We start from the raw sequence: 13,487 nt of genomic DNA, 5'->3' as shown, positions 1-13,487 counted from the left end.
AAAAACAACTTCTGGTTGTCCTTCAGAAGCAAAGAGCTCGCTCGCTGTTACCCCGGTCCTGCACAGCACTCACGTGCCTGTAACGCTGGGACTCGGTCCCTTGGTCACTGGAGCGACCCATTGGGATAGATGGGATGAGGCACAGCCAGGAGTAGCTGCTGTGTGTGGGACAGAGCGTAGCGTTCCAGCGAAGCGTCCGAGCTTTTTCTGTGTAAATTATATGCTTACTATTTTTATTTTATTCAAATTACAGTAGGCATTTACCCTAATATATGCTGTTATAATTTCACGTTCGATTTGTAGTTAAGTTTATTTTTAGAAGAATGCGTTTAAGTGGTTTATATGAAATGATTTTCTATTTTTGTAAATGAAATAATCAGGCCTTATTGACTTTTAATTTCATGCAAATGGCTTTTTTGGCTTGGTGGTTATGCAAGCAGAAAGAAACGCTGTGATTTGGAAGGATTCTCTTAATGGGAAGAGCAGGAGGGTGGTTGTCCCTCGCGGGGGGGCCGAGGTAATGCAGATTTAGGCATCTGCAAGTACAGAATGGAGTACGGTGAGTTTTATGTAACTTTATTGCTTATTTTTTCCTGGTGAAGCTCAGAAAAGCCAATAGCTGCTGCGTTTAGGGGCTGGTTGGTAATAGCAGGATGCAGTGCTTTCTGCAGCAGCCTGACCATGGTGCCGTTTGCAGCCAGGCTGGGGCAGGTGTGTGCTGGTTGGGTGTGTGCCGGCCCGCTGCCGTGTAGAGATGGATGGCGGGGCTGGGGGAGCTGCGTGGTGAGTCATTCCTGGGTTGGTAGCATCACAATTGATCTCCGTTTCCTGTTGATTCCAAAATTACTGAAGTGTGAAAGCTGAGAGTGACCGATGGCTCCTGGGGGGGAGTTGGAGGGAGGAATGTGGAAGTGGCTCTGTGCAGTAATTCGATGCTGCCCGGGGTGCCGCATGGGGATGTCCATGTGAGAACAGGTGTGGGGAGTCAGCAGCTTGGGGCGAGCATCACCTGGTGGGGACAGGGCTCAGGGACAGGGCTCTGGGGTCGGCGGGGAGAAGGGCTCAGATGGAGATGTCCTCTGAGCAACCCATGTCTCTGTGGCTTAGCTCAGGTTTTGTCCCAAAATTCCTTTGCTCCCAGGTGCCATTTACTGTGCAGCGCAACTGCAAAATGAATGTTGCACTGCGCGGTGGCAGAGGATGGGGACAGGCAGCGAGGCTGTGATGGAGAGCATCTGGCACATCCCGCTCATTTTTTGTGGTTACCTTTTGACAAATCCTTGACCCTTGTCCGTGTGTGGCATTGTCCTTCTCTTGCGGTGAAATGGGATTAATACTGTTTTGAGATAGTGATTAATATGTTGTGGTAGCACGTGCGGTAAGAATTTTCATTTATTTTCACTTTCTGTTAGCAAAATATTTTTTGTTGCTAACATTACTTCATAGTTCCTGGACTGCCCGCGTTGCACGTGTGGGAGCAAATTGTGCTGAAGGGGGATTTCTGGAAGAAACTACAGGGAGGGTTTATACAGTTCTCAGTGGGGTTTGGGACCAAGCTGTGAGGAAGCCTTGAACTGATTCACGAGGAGGAAACTTAGGTTACCTGGAGGAGCAGGGGATGTGAGGTAGGGTTCTCCCTTTTCTGTTTATTGCTTCCCTCACAGAATTGCATTTTTATAGACTTTTTCTGAAGTGGTAATTTGGAAGGAAAACTAGCAATCTGTGCTCCGTGTTGTGGCCATTGGGTGACTTTTAAACCGTTGAAGCTTGCCATTGATGTACACTCGGTTATACTGTGCTAAAACTGACCTAGGAGGAAAAGCACACTTTTTCTTGGAAAGCCCGTACAAGCTTTTTCCAATGTTGCCGTACCTAGGGTTGCAGAAAACGGAGAAGGAGGGAAAAGAGATGGTTGTTCGTGCTGTCTGCGAGCAGCTGGCTGTTCAAATATATAAACAAAATAGGGAAAAAAGGTCTCCTGGATTTCTGACGAGCTAGGTGTGTGGTTTCCACAGTCAGAGAAGCTGATGCAGTTGGTCTGGTTTTTGCAAGTGAACAACTAGAGAAGTAAGTTACTCGGAGAGGATGTAAAGGACTTTCCTCCAGAAAAAATGTTGCAAGCTCCAAAGGCTGAGTTGCATGGTTGCAATTTGGTGAAGCACGGCAAGGGCGGTGGTTGTTAGAGAAGTCGGACCGCTTCTCCAGGGCGCAGTGAGCTGAGAAGGAGCAGCCACACGTAGCAGACCTGTCTGCGTGCTAATGAGAGTCCTGGCAGCTGTGGGAGGGCTGTGGTAGCAGGGAGCATTGCAGCTCCCAAACCTGTTTTTTTTTGTGGGGGGTATTAATAAACTTAAAAGGCTGTGCCTTGTTACTTTATACCTTGTCCTTTAGGATCTGTGTTGTGATTTACTATAATAAAAGCACTTTGTTGGAACAATTAAATGCATGATATTTTTGTAATGCTGTGTTTTGGAAAATCAATTATGCCCGTTTTCCTTTGAAATGACAGTCTGTTGTGCTGACAAAGTAGGATGCATTAGGAAGCGGTGCTTGCTGTCCACTGAAGGGTAACGTGCTTCTGTTTTTTCTTAATCAGCAGGATCTTCCCTGCAAGTCAGATCTGTACCGGAGAAGAGTGAGGGAGAGAATGTCAGGAGCAGGCAGTTTGCAGTATTACAGAGCATTTAAACCTGCTGCCCTGTATTTCCTTGGCTTAGAGAAAGTCCTATTAGAGGCCACCTCAGCACTGGACACATTGTGTTTGTTTGTTTTAGACAACAAATGAAAGAATGCCTTGCCCTTTCAGAAGAACATAATGCGTAGCCTGATGAAATAGCCCAGGGAATAAGGGATGTAATTAACCCTTTTGCCTTCAGCTTGGTTAAATTTTAGGAGGTAGTGCAAGATGCCTACAACATCTGGACTTGCTTATTTACCAGTTCACCAAATTACTGTCTGAAGATCAGACCTCTTCCTTTTTCCCCAGCCTTCCTCTCATTCCCTTCTCATGATCTGCATTTTCCAAATTTTGCAATAGGTTTCATGCTGATTCTTCATTACTTTTTAAGACTTAAAAGCAGCCATAGATGAGAGATGTCTGTGTTTCCTCTTGCTCAATGCTGTAGAGAGCAGATCTTGTAAGTTGCAGCATTTGTTCAGGCCTTTCAGGGGAATTTTCTAAAAATGCTTTGCTTTTGATGCAATGACGGAAGGGCAGCAACTTGTAAGGGCTGATAGCACAGACAAAACCTCTTGCTGTGATCCCCAAGTTTTCTTGCTTTAGCAACCAAAAGTTCAGTTGCTTTTGTGCTCAAGAAGCAGAAATATGTCCTCTGCTGTTTCACTTGGATAGCTTTGGTACCAGTCAGTGGAAGTGGGCTGAACGGGCACAGCACACGAAATCCTTCCCACTTGTTTTTCCCCACCTTGACTCCCTTTGAAGAATGTGAATTACTTTGAGAAAGTGTCTGCAGCTCCCACTGGGTCAAATAGAGGTTGAGATAAAACCACTTACCTGGGTGCGTGGTAATATTGATTGTCCTTGGGGAAATAATTCCTTGCCAGGGGGGTTATCAAGTCTGATGTTTTCCACTTCATTAATGAAGCTTTTTGGTGGAGTCCTGCACCTGGCTGCGTGCTCAGGCCTGCATGTTGTAGGTACCTTCCTCACTTCTCCCTCTCCATGGGCTTTTCCTTTCAGATCAGACCTCACCCTTCGTGCTGGTCAATGTGAGTCAAGCCCACTTGACCTGCTGGCTCACTGCATGTATGCGCTTTGGTGCAACATTTTAACAGGACTCCCTCCTGTCTCACTTCCCCAGCAGGGGTGGGCATGTGGTCCCACCAAAACCAAGGTCACTTCTGAGTCTGTTGTTCTTATGCTTGGCTTTTGTCTGTTCCATTTTCAACTTGTTGATGTAATCTGTTTTGCGCTGTGCATACATTTTACTTCATCTGCTTTTCTTTCTTTTCCTGCATGGGTTGTCTTATTTGAGATTTTCTGGATTAATTTGGCTAGGAATGTAAAAATATGAGTTTTGTTTGGAAGTGAGACTGTTCAGCCTTTGGCAGCATGACTGCCAAGGGACTCTGCTTCAGCACAGAGAAGTTCCGTTCTGATTCATCTGTGCTGCCTTTTAGTTTCCTCTTTGGTTTAACTTCACTTTGGGTATCTGAACTGAGGTTGAAGTGTGACTCTTCAGCGGAGGTTACCCAGCACTATCCTCCTGTGCCCTGTGCACCAAATGGAGATGTCTGTGTTGACTTCCTAGCACCTGGCTGTGCCTCAGCGGAGGCCGATTGCTGGGGGTTCTGCAGAGACACTGCTGAACCGGGGCGGCTGGGACATGAGCACACCTGACTTTGTACCAGCCCTAACGCAGGGCTACACAGAGCCTTGGGCCTTTTGTTGTGGGTCTGTGTCCTGGGAAAGAGAAAGGGAGAAGGAAAGGCAACTGGATTTTTTTTCCCCCAGTCAGCGATGGGAAGGGAGACGTGGATGGAGATGGGTTCTGCTTTTGTCCCTGTGGGAGGCACCCGAGGTGGTGGTTGCAGTGCTGCCCAGTGCTGCCATCCCTGCCACTGAGAGACCCCCTTTATGGAGGGCTGCTTTGTCCAAAGCAGTCAGGAAAACTTGCCAGTAGCGACTGTGTGCGACCTTCACAGGTCTGGGGGTGGTGCACAGGTTTACACCTATCTGCTGGTTCCTGAAATTGCTGGTTAGCTGTAGAGAAAATAAGGGGACTACCCCATGAAGCTGAATGGAGCTGGCATGTGGTAAAGCAAGTGCAGTCTGCTCAGATATGTTTTCTTAACGTGGAACCAAGTAGCCTTTCACAAATACCATGGTTTTCTTGCACAACGTGAGAGCTAGTGGAGCTGTCAGTGTGGCGAGGCCAAGGGCTGTCCATCAGCTCTGCTCTCCTGTGGGTCTGCCTTTGAGTGAGCTATCCCCACTGGCAACTGGAAGGCAGCTTTTCAAATTCTTCTGCTTTTACCTACGCTTTTTTTCCTGTTGTTTTCCTTTGTTAGATCATACTTAACGCTTTGCCGTGTAGGTGTGTTCCAGCTGTGGTTCTCTTGTTACCCAGCATCACTGTACCGTCATCCCCCTCCCTGCAGTTGGGCTGGCATGGCTTGATGCTGTTCGGGCAGGCAGGGATCTATAGGCAGGAAAACTCTTGGGACTGCTGTCGTGGCACATCTTATGCAGTGGAGATGAGATTCTTCCTTTACCTTACAGGACTGGCAGCTGGTTATGCTGTTGCATTGGTCCTATAGGTTTGGTTAAAGAAGTTTAGTACTAAGTAAATATATTACTCATCTTTTGGTTTAGCAGAAGTACACAGTGAGCATGGCAAACATGGTTACCAACAAATGAGCATTCAGTAGTTAACTAATGCTTAGAAGCAAGAAACCCCTTGAAGTAGTTAACTTGATTTGTGTGTCTTGGATTGCGTTGCTTAGAGCTGCTCCACTCTTCCGTTCTTTCAGCTGGTTGGTTTTATCTCCTTCACTTTGTGACTGTCCGTCTTTCTTCTGGCTCGCATTTCTTCTCATTCTCACTTCACCTTATGCATGGATAGAATGAATACAAAAACAATAGTAGGGAGCTAGCAAAACTCTGCTTAAGGACACATTCTCTGGCTGTATCTGTGACTAGGAGTAGGTTGTGTATACAAGGCATGAAGTAAAAATAACCACAGAGGCAGTCTCTGAACCTCAAGATCTCCATGTCAAGCAAGGCTGGCCTTGATTTGCCTTCTGGAATGAGAGTGTGCAGCTGCGGGTCTCAGTGAAGGGAAGTCCTAAAGCTGGCGGTTTCGCAGGCATCCGGGATACCTGACACTGTTGTTTTAGCATCTCTGTGACAGTAAGTGTGGTTGTCAAGCAGAAGAACTCAGTACAGTCAGACTGATCAAATACCTAAATCACACTGTTAACTAGAATTATAATTTGTACATTGCTCATGGTGCTTATGGGCAGTGTTTAAAAACTGCTTATAGGGTTGGAAATCCACTAGCTTGGGCAGTATATAAATACAAAGTCGAAAGCATCCAGAAAAGTGAGTTTGTATGGGAGCTCCTACTGCTACAGCTACGTGGGTTTGTATTGCTCTTAAATTTGGTTCTGGTGCAACAGTTTGCAGTTGATAAGCCCCAGACTCGTCACTTTGTCTCTGGTGCCAACCCACATGTTTTACCATGTATTTGGAGAGGAAGGTTCTTTTTTCAGTCTAGTTAGCTCATGACTGGAAAGCCCCACAGTGCCTGCATGTATGTAATTTAATACCTTTAAGGCCCTTTTTTGGGGGTGCAAGTTGGTCATGTTTTAACTGCCTTGAAAAAACAGGTTCCAGCATGACCTGTGTGATTTCAGCTGTGTTGCTGCCATGTGAAGAGAGGGGTGGGAAGGCTCCCTGCTCTCTTAAATCAAGTTTGATAGCACTGTCTTCTTCTCATGTGCAATTAGATGCTTTAAAAAAAATATCTTGTTTCTATTCTAGTGGAAATGTTGGTTTGGTTTGTTAAACAGAAATGTTAGTGCGGAAGGTCAGAGCATGTAGAATTTCTGGTTCATCAGAGAAAGTAAGGGAGATTGTTGGTATTTGATAGTAGGGTCGTGTATTGCATGTTGTCATGAATAATGATGCCAGACTTGTCATTTTGCTGTGGATTCCTGTGTAGCTAAGTACAGCTTCTGATTCTTTATTAAATTCTTTTGCTGACCATTAGAAGGTGGGTGCAGTTATATACTACGGCACGGTAATGTTTTGGCAATTTGTTTCTAATGAAGTCTAAATGATCTGGCCTTGTTGGCTGGTCAGTTTTTGGAAAAGGGAAACAAGGAGTGCTAAAATACATGAAGGAGAAGTCAGTTCCCTAGGTAAGTGCAGGATGGCAGCTCAGCAGGCAGCGCAGTTGGGTCTCCTTAAGTGCGAGCTGCAGAGCCCAGCCACATGACGACTTCTCGTCTGTAAGAACTGGCTGCTTATCCCTGCATCCCAAGTGCATGCATCCCATAGGCTCCCATCAGTCAGCTGCTGACTCACTTGGATATGTAGACAACTGTTCTGAAAGTAAACAAAGAAAATCATGCACACAGTTATTTTTTTTAAAGGTGGGGGAGAACAGTCCCCAGGAGAGAAGATTTCTGCTAAGTTCTATTGTCATCACAGATTGTGCAACATAAATTCAGTGTTATAAACAGCTTGTAATTTTAGTCTTCCATGTCTGCATTAGCAGGAATTAGAAGCTACTGGCATAGAGTTTAAACATTATTGCCACATTAAAAAAAAGAAGTTTTATGCTCACAGTTATTGATCATAATGTGCCACCACCAACTTACTTCTCTGTTGCGTATTTAGTATAGAGTGGGATGCTTTTATTTTGTGGTGCTGTCAGAGAGGCAGTTCTGCAGGGCAAGAAGGAATGCAGAGGTTTGAAGTCTCTTCTCATGAGGATGAAGCTTGTCTTCTGTAATTTGAGCTTTACCTGCTTGCTCTTGCAGAGGTTTTTTTTAGTTTGTTTGGCTTGGACAGTGTTTTCACATGCTGGCAAGCTCGACTGTATTGTGACTCAAGTGTTGCTGTGTAGCTTTTGGACTTGTTCTGAAATTGCATTAAGCTGTTGCTTCAGACAGCCCCCAGTCACCTGCAGCACGAGTCAACGTCTCACCAGAGTTTGGAGTGTCAGCCATAATGCTCCAGCAGCAGCTCTCGGTGTCTGACGCAGGTGGGGCACTAATGGGTAAGGACTTTGCTGTGGGTTTGGTGATGTTTAGGTGTTTTCTTCTTCTATGGAGAGGCAGAGATTCTTGTAGGTGTTTTCTGACCTGGGAACTACGGGTTGTGGAGTTCAAGGTTTGCTGCTGCCCGGAGTTGTTCGATAGTGAGGGCATCAGGCGCTACCATGCAAGCCCAGCCACTTGAACGTTACCAGCTCTGCAATACTGTTTTCCATTTCTGCCCTGTGTACCCACGATGGCCAACAGCAATCCATGCCAACGGAGCCACTCGCGTTGTGCTATTTCAGTAGCAGGAGCTCACAGATGTGGCTTCGGAGGAACCCCTGAGGGATGTGCTGGGTCAGTGCAGCCGGAGTAAGAGAGGATTAATTTGGGGATGACTTTGTCATGAGGATGCTTTCATGTGAGCTCGGCTAAATCTAGAGCTACTTGCTCTGGTGAGCCGTGTGGAGAAGGCATCAATCAATATTATTATAGGGATTCAGTTCGTTCTGTTGGCTCCATTTTTGCTAAGCTGCTGTTGCTGTTGACATTCAAAGTAAAACGTTGGCATGGAGAAAGCAAGCGAGGTGAGGGACAGAAATGTAATTTATTCTGAAAATTTACTTGTATGCTCTTAGGGGAAAGTTGGAGGAAGTTGGTGGAAAGCAGCAATGCCAGAGGTACCTTCAGCCCGTGACAGCTGAGATGGCAAGAGCAGAAAGGCAGAGCTTGGTCTCAGCTTGTGGTGCGGGTTGTAGTCCTGCGTGTGACTTCGGTGAATGTTTTGTTCTGGTCAGCTTGGTAATGCGGTGGCCCTTGGTTTGGAAATATATAGTTGGTAGAGTGGTAAAAGAGAAAATTGAAATAGAATGTGTGTATTTTTCTAGGGACCGTGGGAGACAACAAGAACATGTACGGAATCCAGTCCATTTTTTTGGTTATTGGGCCAAATTGCCCTTACGCCTTTTGATACCACTTTTTCCTTCCAAATGTAGGAGAAAGGAAATCCATAGCATGACGAGAGGCACAAGGTAAATTAATGATAACAGATGGTATTTCCTAGAAAAGACAGGTTATATTGCAATATAATCACCGGTCCCTTGAGTGTTTAGAAGATCGTTGTGGTCTAGCTTTGCCCTCCAAAGCTTGACTTCTAATTAAATGAACAAAAAGCTGGGCTTAGATGTGTAAACAAGAACACTCTCAAGACTTGCATTCAAATGGAAACAGTTAGTTTTTGTTTGGGTTTGAGTATCCCTTTCATGTTTTGCAAGCCAAAGATGGCAGTGTTGTATGAGTGTTAGAAATAAAGCAATTTAGTTTCAACTGTGGCCTGAAATGGTTGATGTTTCCTGGGTTCAAGGGTGCCTTTTGTCTCCCCCTCAGTGTAGAGAGGACTTGGTAAACCTCAGGTGGTCTGAGTAGCAAATGGAGTGAAGAAGCACCCTCGTTGAATGGCTTGGAAGGCAGCTCCAAGACCGTGGTAGAGATTTAGTTCCTTGCTCCTGTTTCTGACATCTGAAGAGGTAACAGAGGAGCTGGCTTCCCTAGGAAGAGCGCAAGTGATTGATGTGACACATACAGGATAGGTGAGCTTAGAGAGTACAGAAACTTTGTGGGAGGTTGTGTAAGTACGCTAAAGGCATTAAAATATATATTTCATTCATAATGTCACTACGAAGGCAAGAACCAAGAGAGTGGTGGGTGGTGGAAGACTGTTTTAATGTAAAGTGTTGTAAGAAATCGCTCCAACCACTGATTTCTGTGAACTCCACGTTTAATTTCTACTTTACATAGTATGCAATTAAGGAATCCTTAGATTTCTGCAGTAACATTTCTCCCTGCATCTGCAGATGGTGCCGCTATGCTGAAACCTTTCTGCGTGGGCTCCAAGGGAGATTGTGGCTGCTAATGAGTTCCTCCTCAGGCTCACCCTGCTTGACACGTTTTGGAGTGAAACTATGGGATGAGCTGTGCCGACGGCCAGGCCCCAGCTGCAGTATGTGGCTCTTCAGAGATGGCCAAATTAAATCAGTTCACTTTGTCAGGGCTGTGTGGCAATGCTGATGGCTTTATTAAAACAGGCATCATAGGTATCAGTAAGAACAAAGGTGAAGATCAAGTTTTACTGTTCGTTGTTGGTAATCTGTGTGGGCATAATGTTTTCAGATCGTTGCCTTTCCATTTCCACTGATCCTTTGCTTCCCTTCTGAACAATTACAGTTGTGTGGAAGAGAGGCTCCCTTTCAATCTGCTGAAGGGCCTTATTGTGCCTTGGTACCTTTTTGGTAACCTGACTCCAGTCGGTTTTGAGTAACCTGCAGGCTCAGATGCTGTCAGCGGCTGTACTTCCTTAACCCTCAGGTGTCCGCAAGGTCTTTCTTGAATCTTTTTTTTTTTTCCCTAAGGTGCCAGACAGCCCCTCTATTGAGTTAATCCAATATATAGTAAACATGTCAATATGCAGACCATTATGCATTATGCAGATCTAAATCCATCCGGTACAATAAGCGCCTTCTTTGTTGTTGTGAAAGAGATTGTGACACTGGAGATGTTTGCCTTGAAAAGGACACTGTATGGTGCGGAGCTGGGATGAGCGCTGCTGGACCACAGCCACGTTCAGTAGCTGCTTTGGACTTCTTCTTTTAATTAAATAAAGACCTGCCATAGATTAAAAAACACATGATGAACAGGAAGTGGCTCTGTAGGGAATAAACAGCAACGCTGTTCAAAAGATGTGCTGCTCTCCCAGTGGGCCCTGGCTCTGGGCTGGCCTTGCTGAAGGACGGTGTGTCCGAGCCGCTCCTTACAGGAGCCTGGGAGAGGGCAGCGATTCCTGCCCCGCTCCTTGGGTGGAAGCTGGAGTGCAGTGCTTCTGGGCTGAGGCATTAATGCCACAGAGGCATTTGTGTCTGGGTAAAGAGCGTATTGCTGCTTGTTATTGAAATAAATATTTCTTTCAAGAAGTAGTTTCCCACCTAGAATCAGATTTAGTTGAGAAAAAACCTGAGATAAGGTATGTAGCTTAAAGAAAGGGTGGAAATTCTATAAGCAGCTGAATGAAAACTGTGTGAATCTGGCTTGGTAGTTATCCTGGGTGTTGGTAATCTGCCCGAGATCCAGAGCCATTGGGGCAGGATGGAAACAGATGCTGCCTTTTTATTCTTCTGTTAGTGAGCAAAGTAAATGCATAATAGTGAATTTCCAGTTCAGAGCAGAGCACAAAGCGGAAGTAAGCTATCCCAGTCACATTTAAAAATGATACCAGCTAGGACATCAAAAACTCTTAAATGGAAAATAAATATTCTGAAGATTGTTTGATGTGTTGTTGGGCTTGATGGGCCAGAGTATATTGAAGTCCACGTACACTTTTTGTAAAATGGGATCCAAAGAAAACACAGCACTGCCAAATGGAAATTGTGGTAGACCTTGAGCTCTGATTAATTTGTTTTTCATAAAATCCCTTTCAGAGCAACGAGAAAAACGTGAGAAAAGATGATACATTGTGGTATAATTAACTTTTGAGAACAATGTGAACTTTAAATGAACTGAAAAAAAGAGTCTGCTTTGATTGGAACTGTTTCTCCCAACTATTAGTATGGGCCGAGGTGCTTGTCCTACCTCGCTTTTAGGTCTCTGCAGTTCTCATTATATACATCAAGGTCTGCAGGACGTAACTTCCTAGATAAATTAATGAGTTCTTAAATCAGGAGTGTCAGCAGCACGCTCATCTGTAAGCAGTTCCTAGTGCTGGAGCCCGCTGGACTTCTTCCTTCTCTGTGTTAAGGGGATGATGTTTCATAATTGAGGCGAGTGAGTGCATACTTTTTCCATAAAGTTCTAGGAATCTCATTGATTTATAAAAGCATTAAATATCTAAAATTAAGTAACTTTCAAGCTGAGACAAACATAAAGCTAAAACCAATATGACTTTTAAAGCCTAGCTGCAGAACGGGCGCAGGAACAGACGTATAATGCTTTAGTTAATGGTTGCTGCCATTTCTCTTACAAATTGTTCTTTAGGGTATTGTAACTCAGCTGTTTTTAAACCCATCACTCTGGAACCTTGCCTACAAAATGTCAGCGCAAGTGCAAATTTTACTCCTTTAACAAAATAAAGGGCTTGGAGCAGCTAAGCTTTCTAAAATTTTATGGCAGTAGAATAAATTTTGCTGCTTCGGCTTTGCCGTAACAAGAAGCATACTGTTCACCTTGTCCTGCCAGAAGGTAGAGACAGAAACCAAAGCAGTTAAATTGGAGAAACGCTGTGTGCTGTAACTTGTCTTTTTTCCACAAGAGAAGCCTACTGCCCAGCCATAAATACGCTGGTGTTGTTGGTGGGCTGTGCTTTGGGCAGAGGGCACTGCCTCGTGAGGTTTGGTTGGAGGGATCACAGAGTCAGAGGGGGTGGAAGGGGCCTCTGGAGATCATCTAGTTCAATCCCCTTTGTTTGAAAAGATAATTTCTTCAGGAGAAACTTTGGGAAATCGGAGCAAGACCTGGTACCGGCTTGTAGAAGCAGCTTTACCTGGGTCCAGGTTGCGTCTCTGCAGGTTCAGGAGTGGAGAAGCCCGTGTTTGCCTCGTGTGACCAGTCCATCTGGTACCAGGGCTGCGATCTCGGATATCTTGTACGTTCCGTCTCTCCCATCTGGCTTTGAAAGCTGACTAGTGCCAACCCATTCACCTTGCTGTTTTCTTTTCCCTCAAGTCAAAGCCTTGACACTTACTCCAGGCAGCAGTATGCAGAATATACTAAAATGGGAGTTTCTTACCTCCTGAAGGCCAGCTGTTCTGCTTGGTACACTAGGTTTTGTTTGTTGGTTTGTTTTTAAGGTTTAGGCAGTGAACTTCCTTGGTGGTGGCTGCTTACAGTGCAGCAGCTCAATGAGATAGTCTCTGCTTTCAGCTCAGATCTCTGCAGAAGGAAGATTAGGTAACAGTTTGCATAGAAAACAGCACTTTGTCAGCAGAGATCCTGTCCTGTTGTGGTTTTTTTTTTTTTCTTAACATCCCTCTAACAAGAAAGTGGTGCTCTTATTTTGTCTGTAATGTATGTTATCTGCTGTAGTGATTTGGCATATTACCTGTCTTTTAATTCCTTGTTGGATGTTATTAATTCGTTGTCGGACATTAGAGTTGCTATGGTTTTAGCGTGTTTGCGCTCTGGATCCTTTGTTGGCTTAAGTTATTAGCTTTAGATAAGTCTTGTACTACAGAAGGACTGCTCTGGATTGTCAGAGTGGTTTCTGAATCTCTGGACCATTTGTCAGGGTTAGAATTAAAATTTTTGGCTTTGGTGTTTATGTTGAGGCTTATTCCTTGTCTGAGGAAAAGATGTTGTTAAAACAATTAAGCCTAGCATGCGTAAGAAGAGAACCTTTCCACAAAATTAAATTGCTTGGGGTTTGTTTAAGTTTCGGGTTGCCCAAATAAATTGGCATTTGACTTTGTTTGCTTAAAAGCAACTAATTATCTATTCTGGGGAATCTTTATTTCCATGTTTTCCGTGGAAGACAAAGTCGGAGGGAGTCCAAGGACAACAGCTCTCTGTACACCATCGTTGTTTGTCTTACTTCAAAGTGTATTTTGTCTAATTACTGCATTATTATTGCTTTTCTTCCAGTGCCTCTAAAATTCTTGTTGTGGTACATGTATTAGATGGAAGGAGCTAATACATTGACTTATTAGGGAAAAATCCTTGTGGCCATTGTTTTCTAGAGTGCATTGAGTTCAGTCTCATGTTTTCAGGGGAAATTC

The 13,487-nt window shown here is 44.6% G+C and overlaps 1 protein-coding gene across 4 annotated transcripts in view; it reads left to right on the top strand.

The window, feature by feature from the left end:
- The window catches only part of IGF1R (insulin like growth factor 1 receptor), a 139,031-nt gene continuing 126,098 nt past the window's right edge, over positions 555-13,487 (top strand). For 2 of the 4 annotated variants that reach the window (XM_021406813.1, XM_021406812.1), the window contains exon 1: positions 7,685-7,748. In XM_021406813.1, the coding sequence (XP_021262488.1) occupies positions 7,700-7,748 (49 nt within the window). In that variant the 5' untranslated portion in view covers positions 7,685-7,699. Of the gene's footprint in view, positions 976-7,611; positions 7,749-13,487 lie in introns of those variants that run through there. The other 2 variants (XM_021406814.1, XM_021406815.1) reach the window with 2 other exon arrangements.

This window comes from Numida meleagris, chromosome 9 (genome assembly GCF_002078875.1).
Source record: "Numida meleagris isolate 19003 breed g44 Domestic line chromosome 9, NumMel1.0, whole genome shotgun sequence".
Taxonomy (NCBI): Eukaryota; Metazoa; Chordata; class Aves; order Galliformes; family Numididae; genus Numida; species Numida meleagris.
The sequence above is the reverse complement of the archived record's forward strand: the minus strand, read 5'-3'. Positions and strand labels throughout refer to the sequence as shown.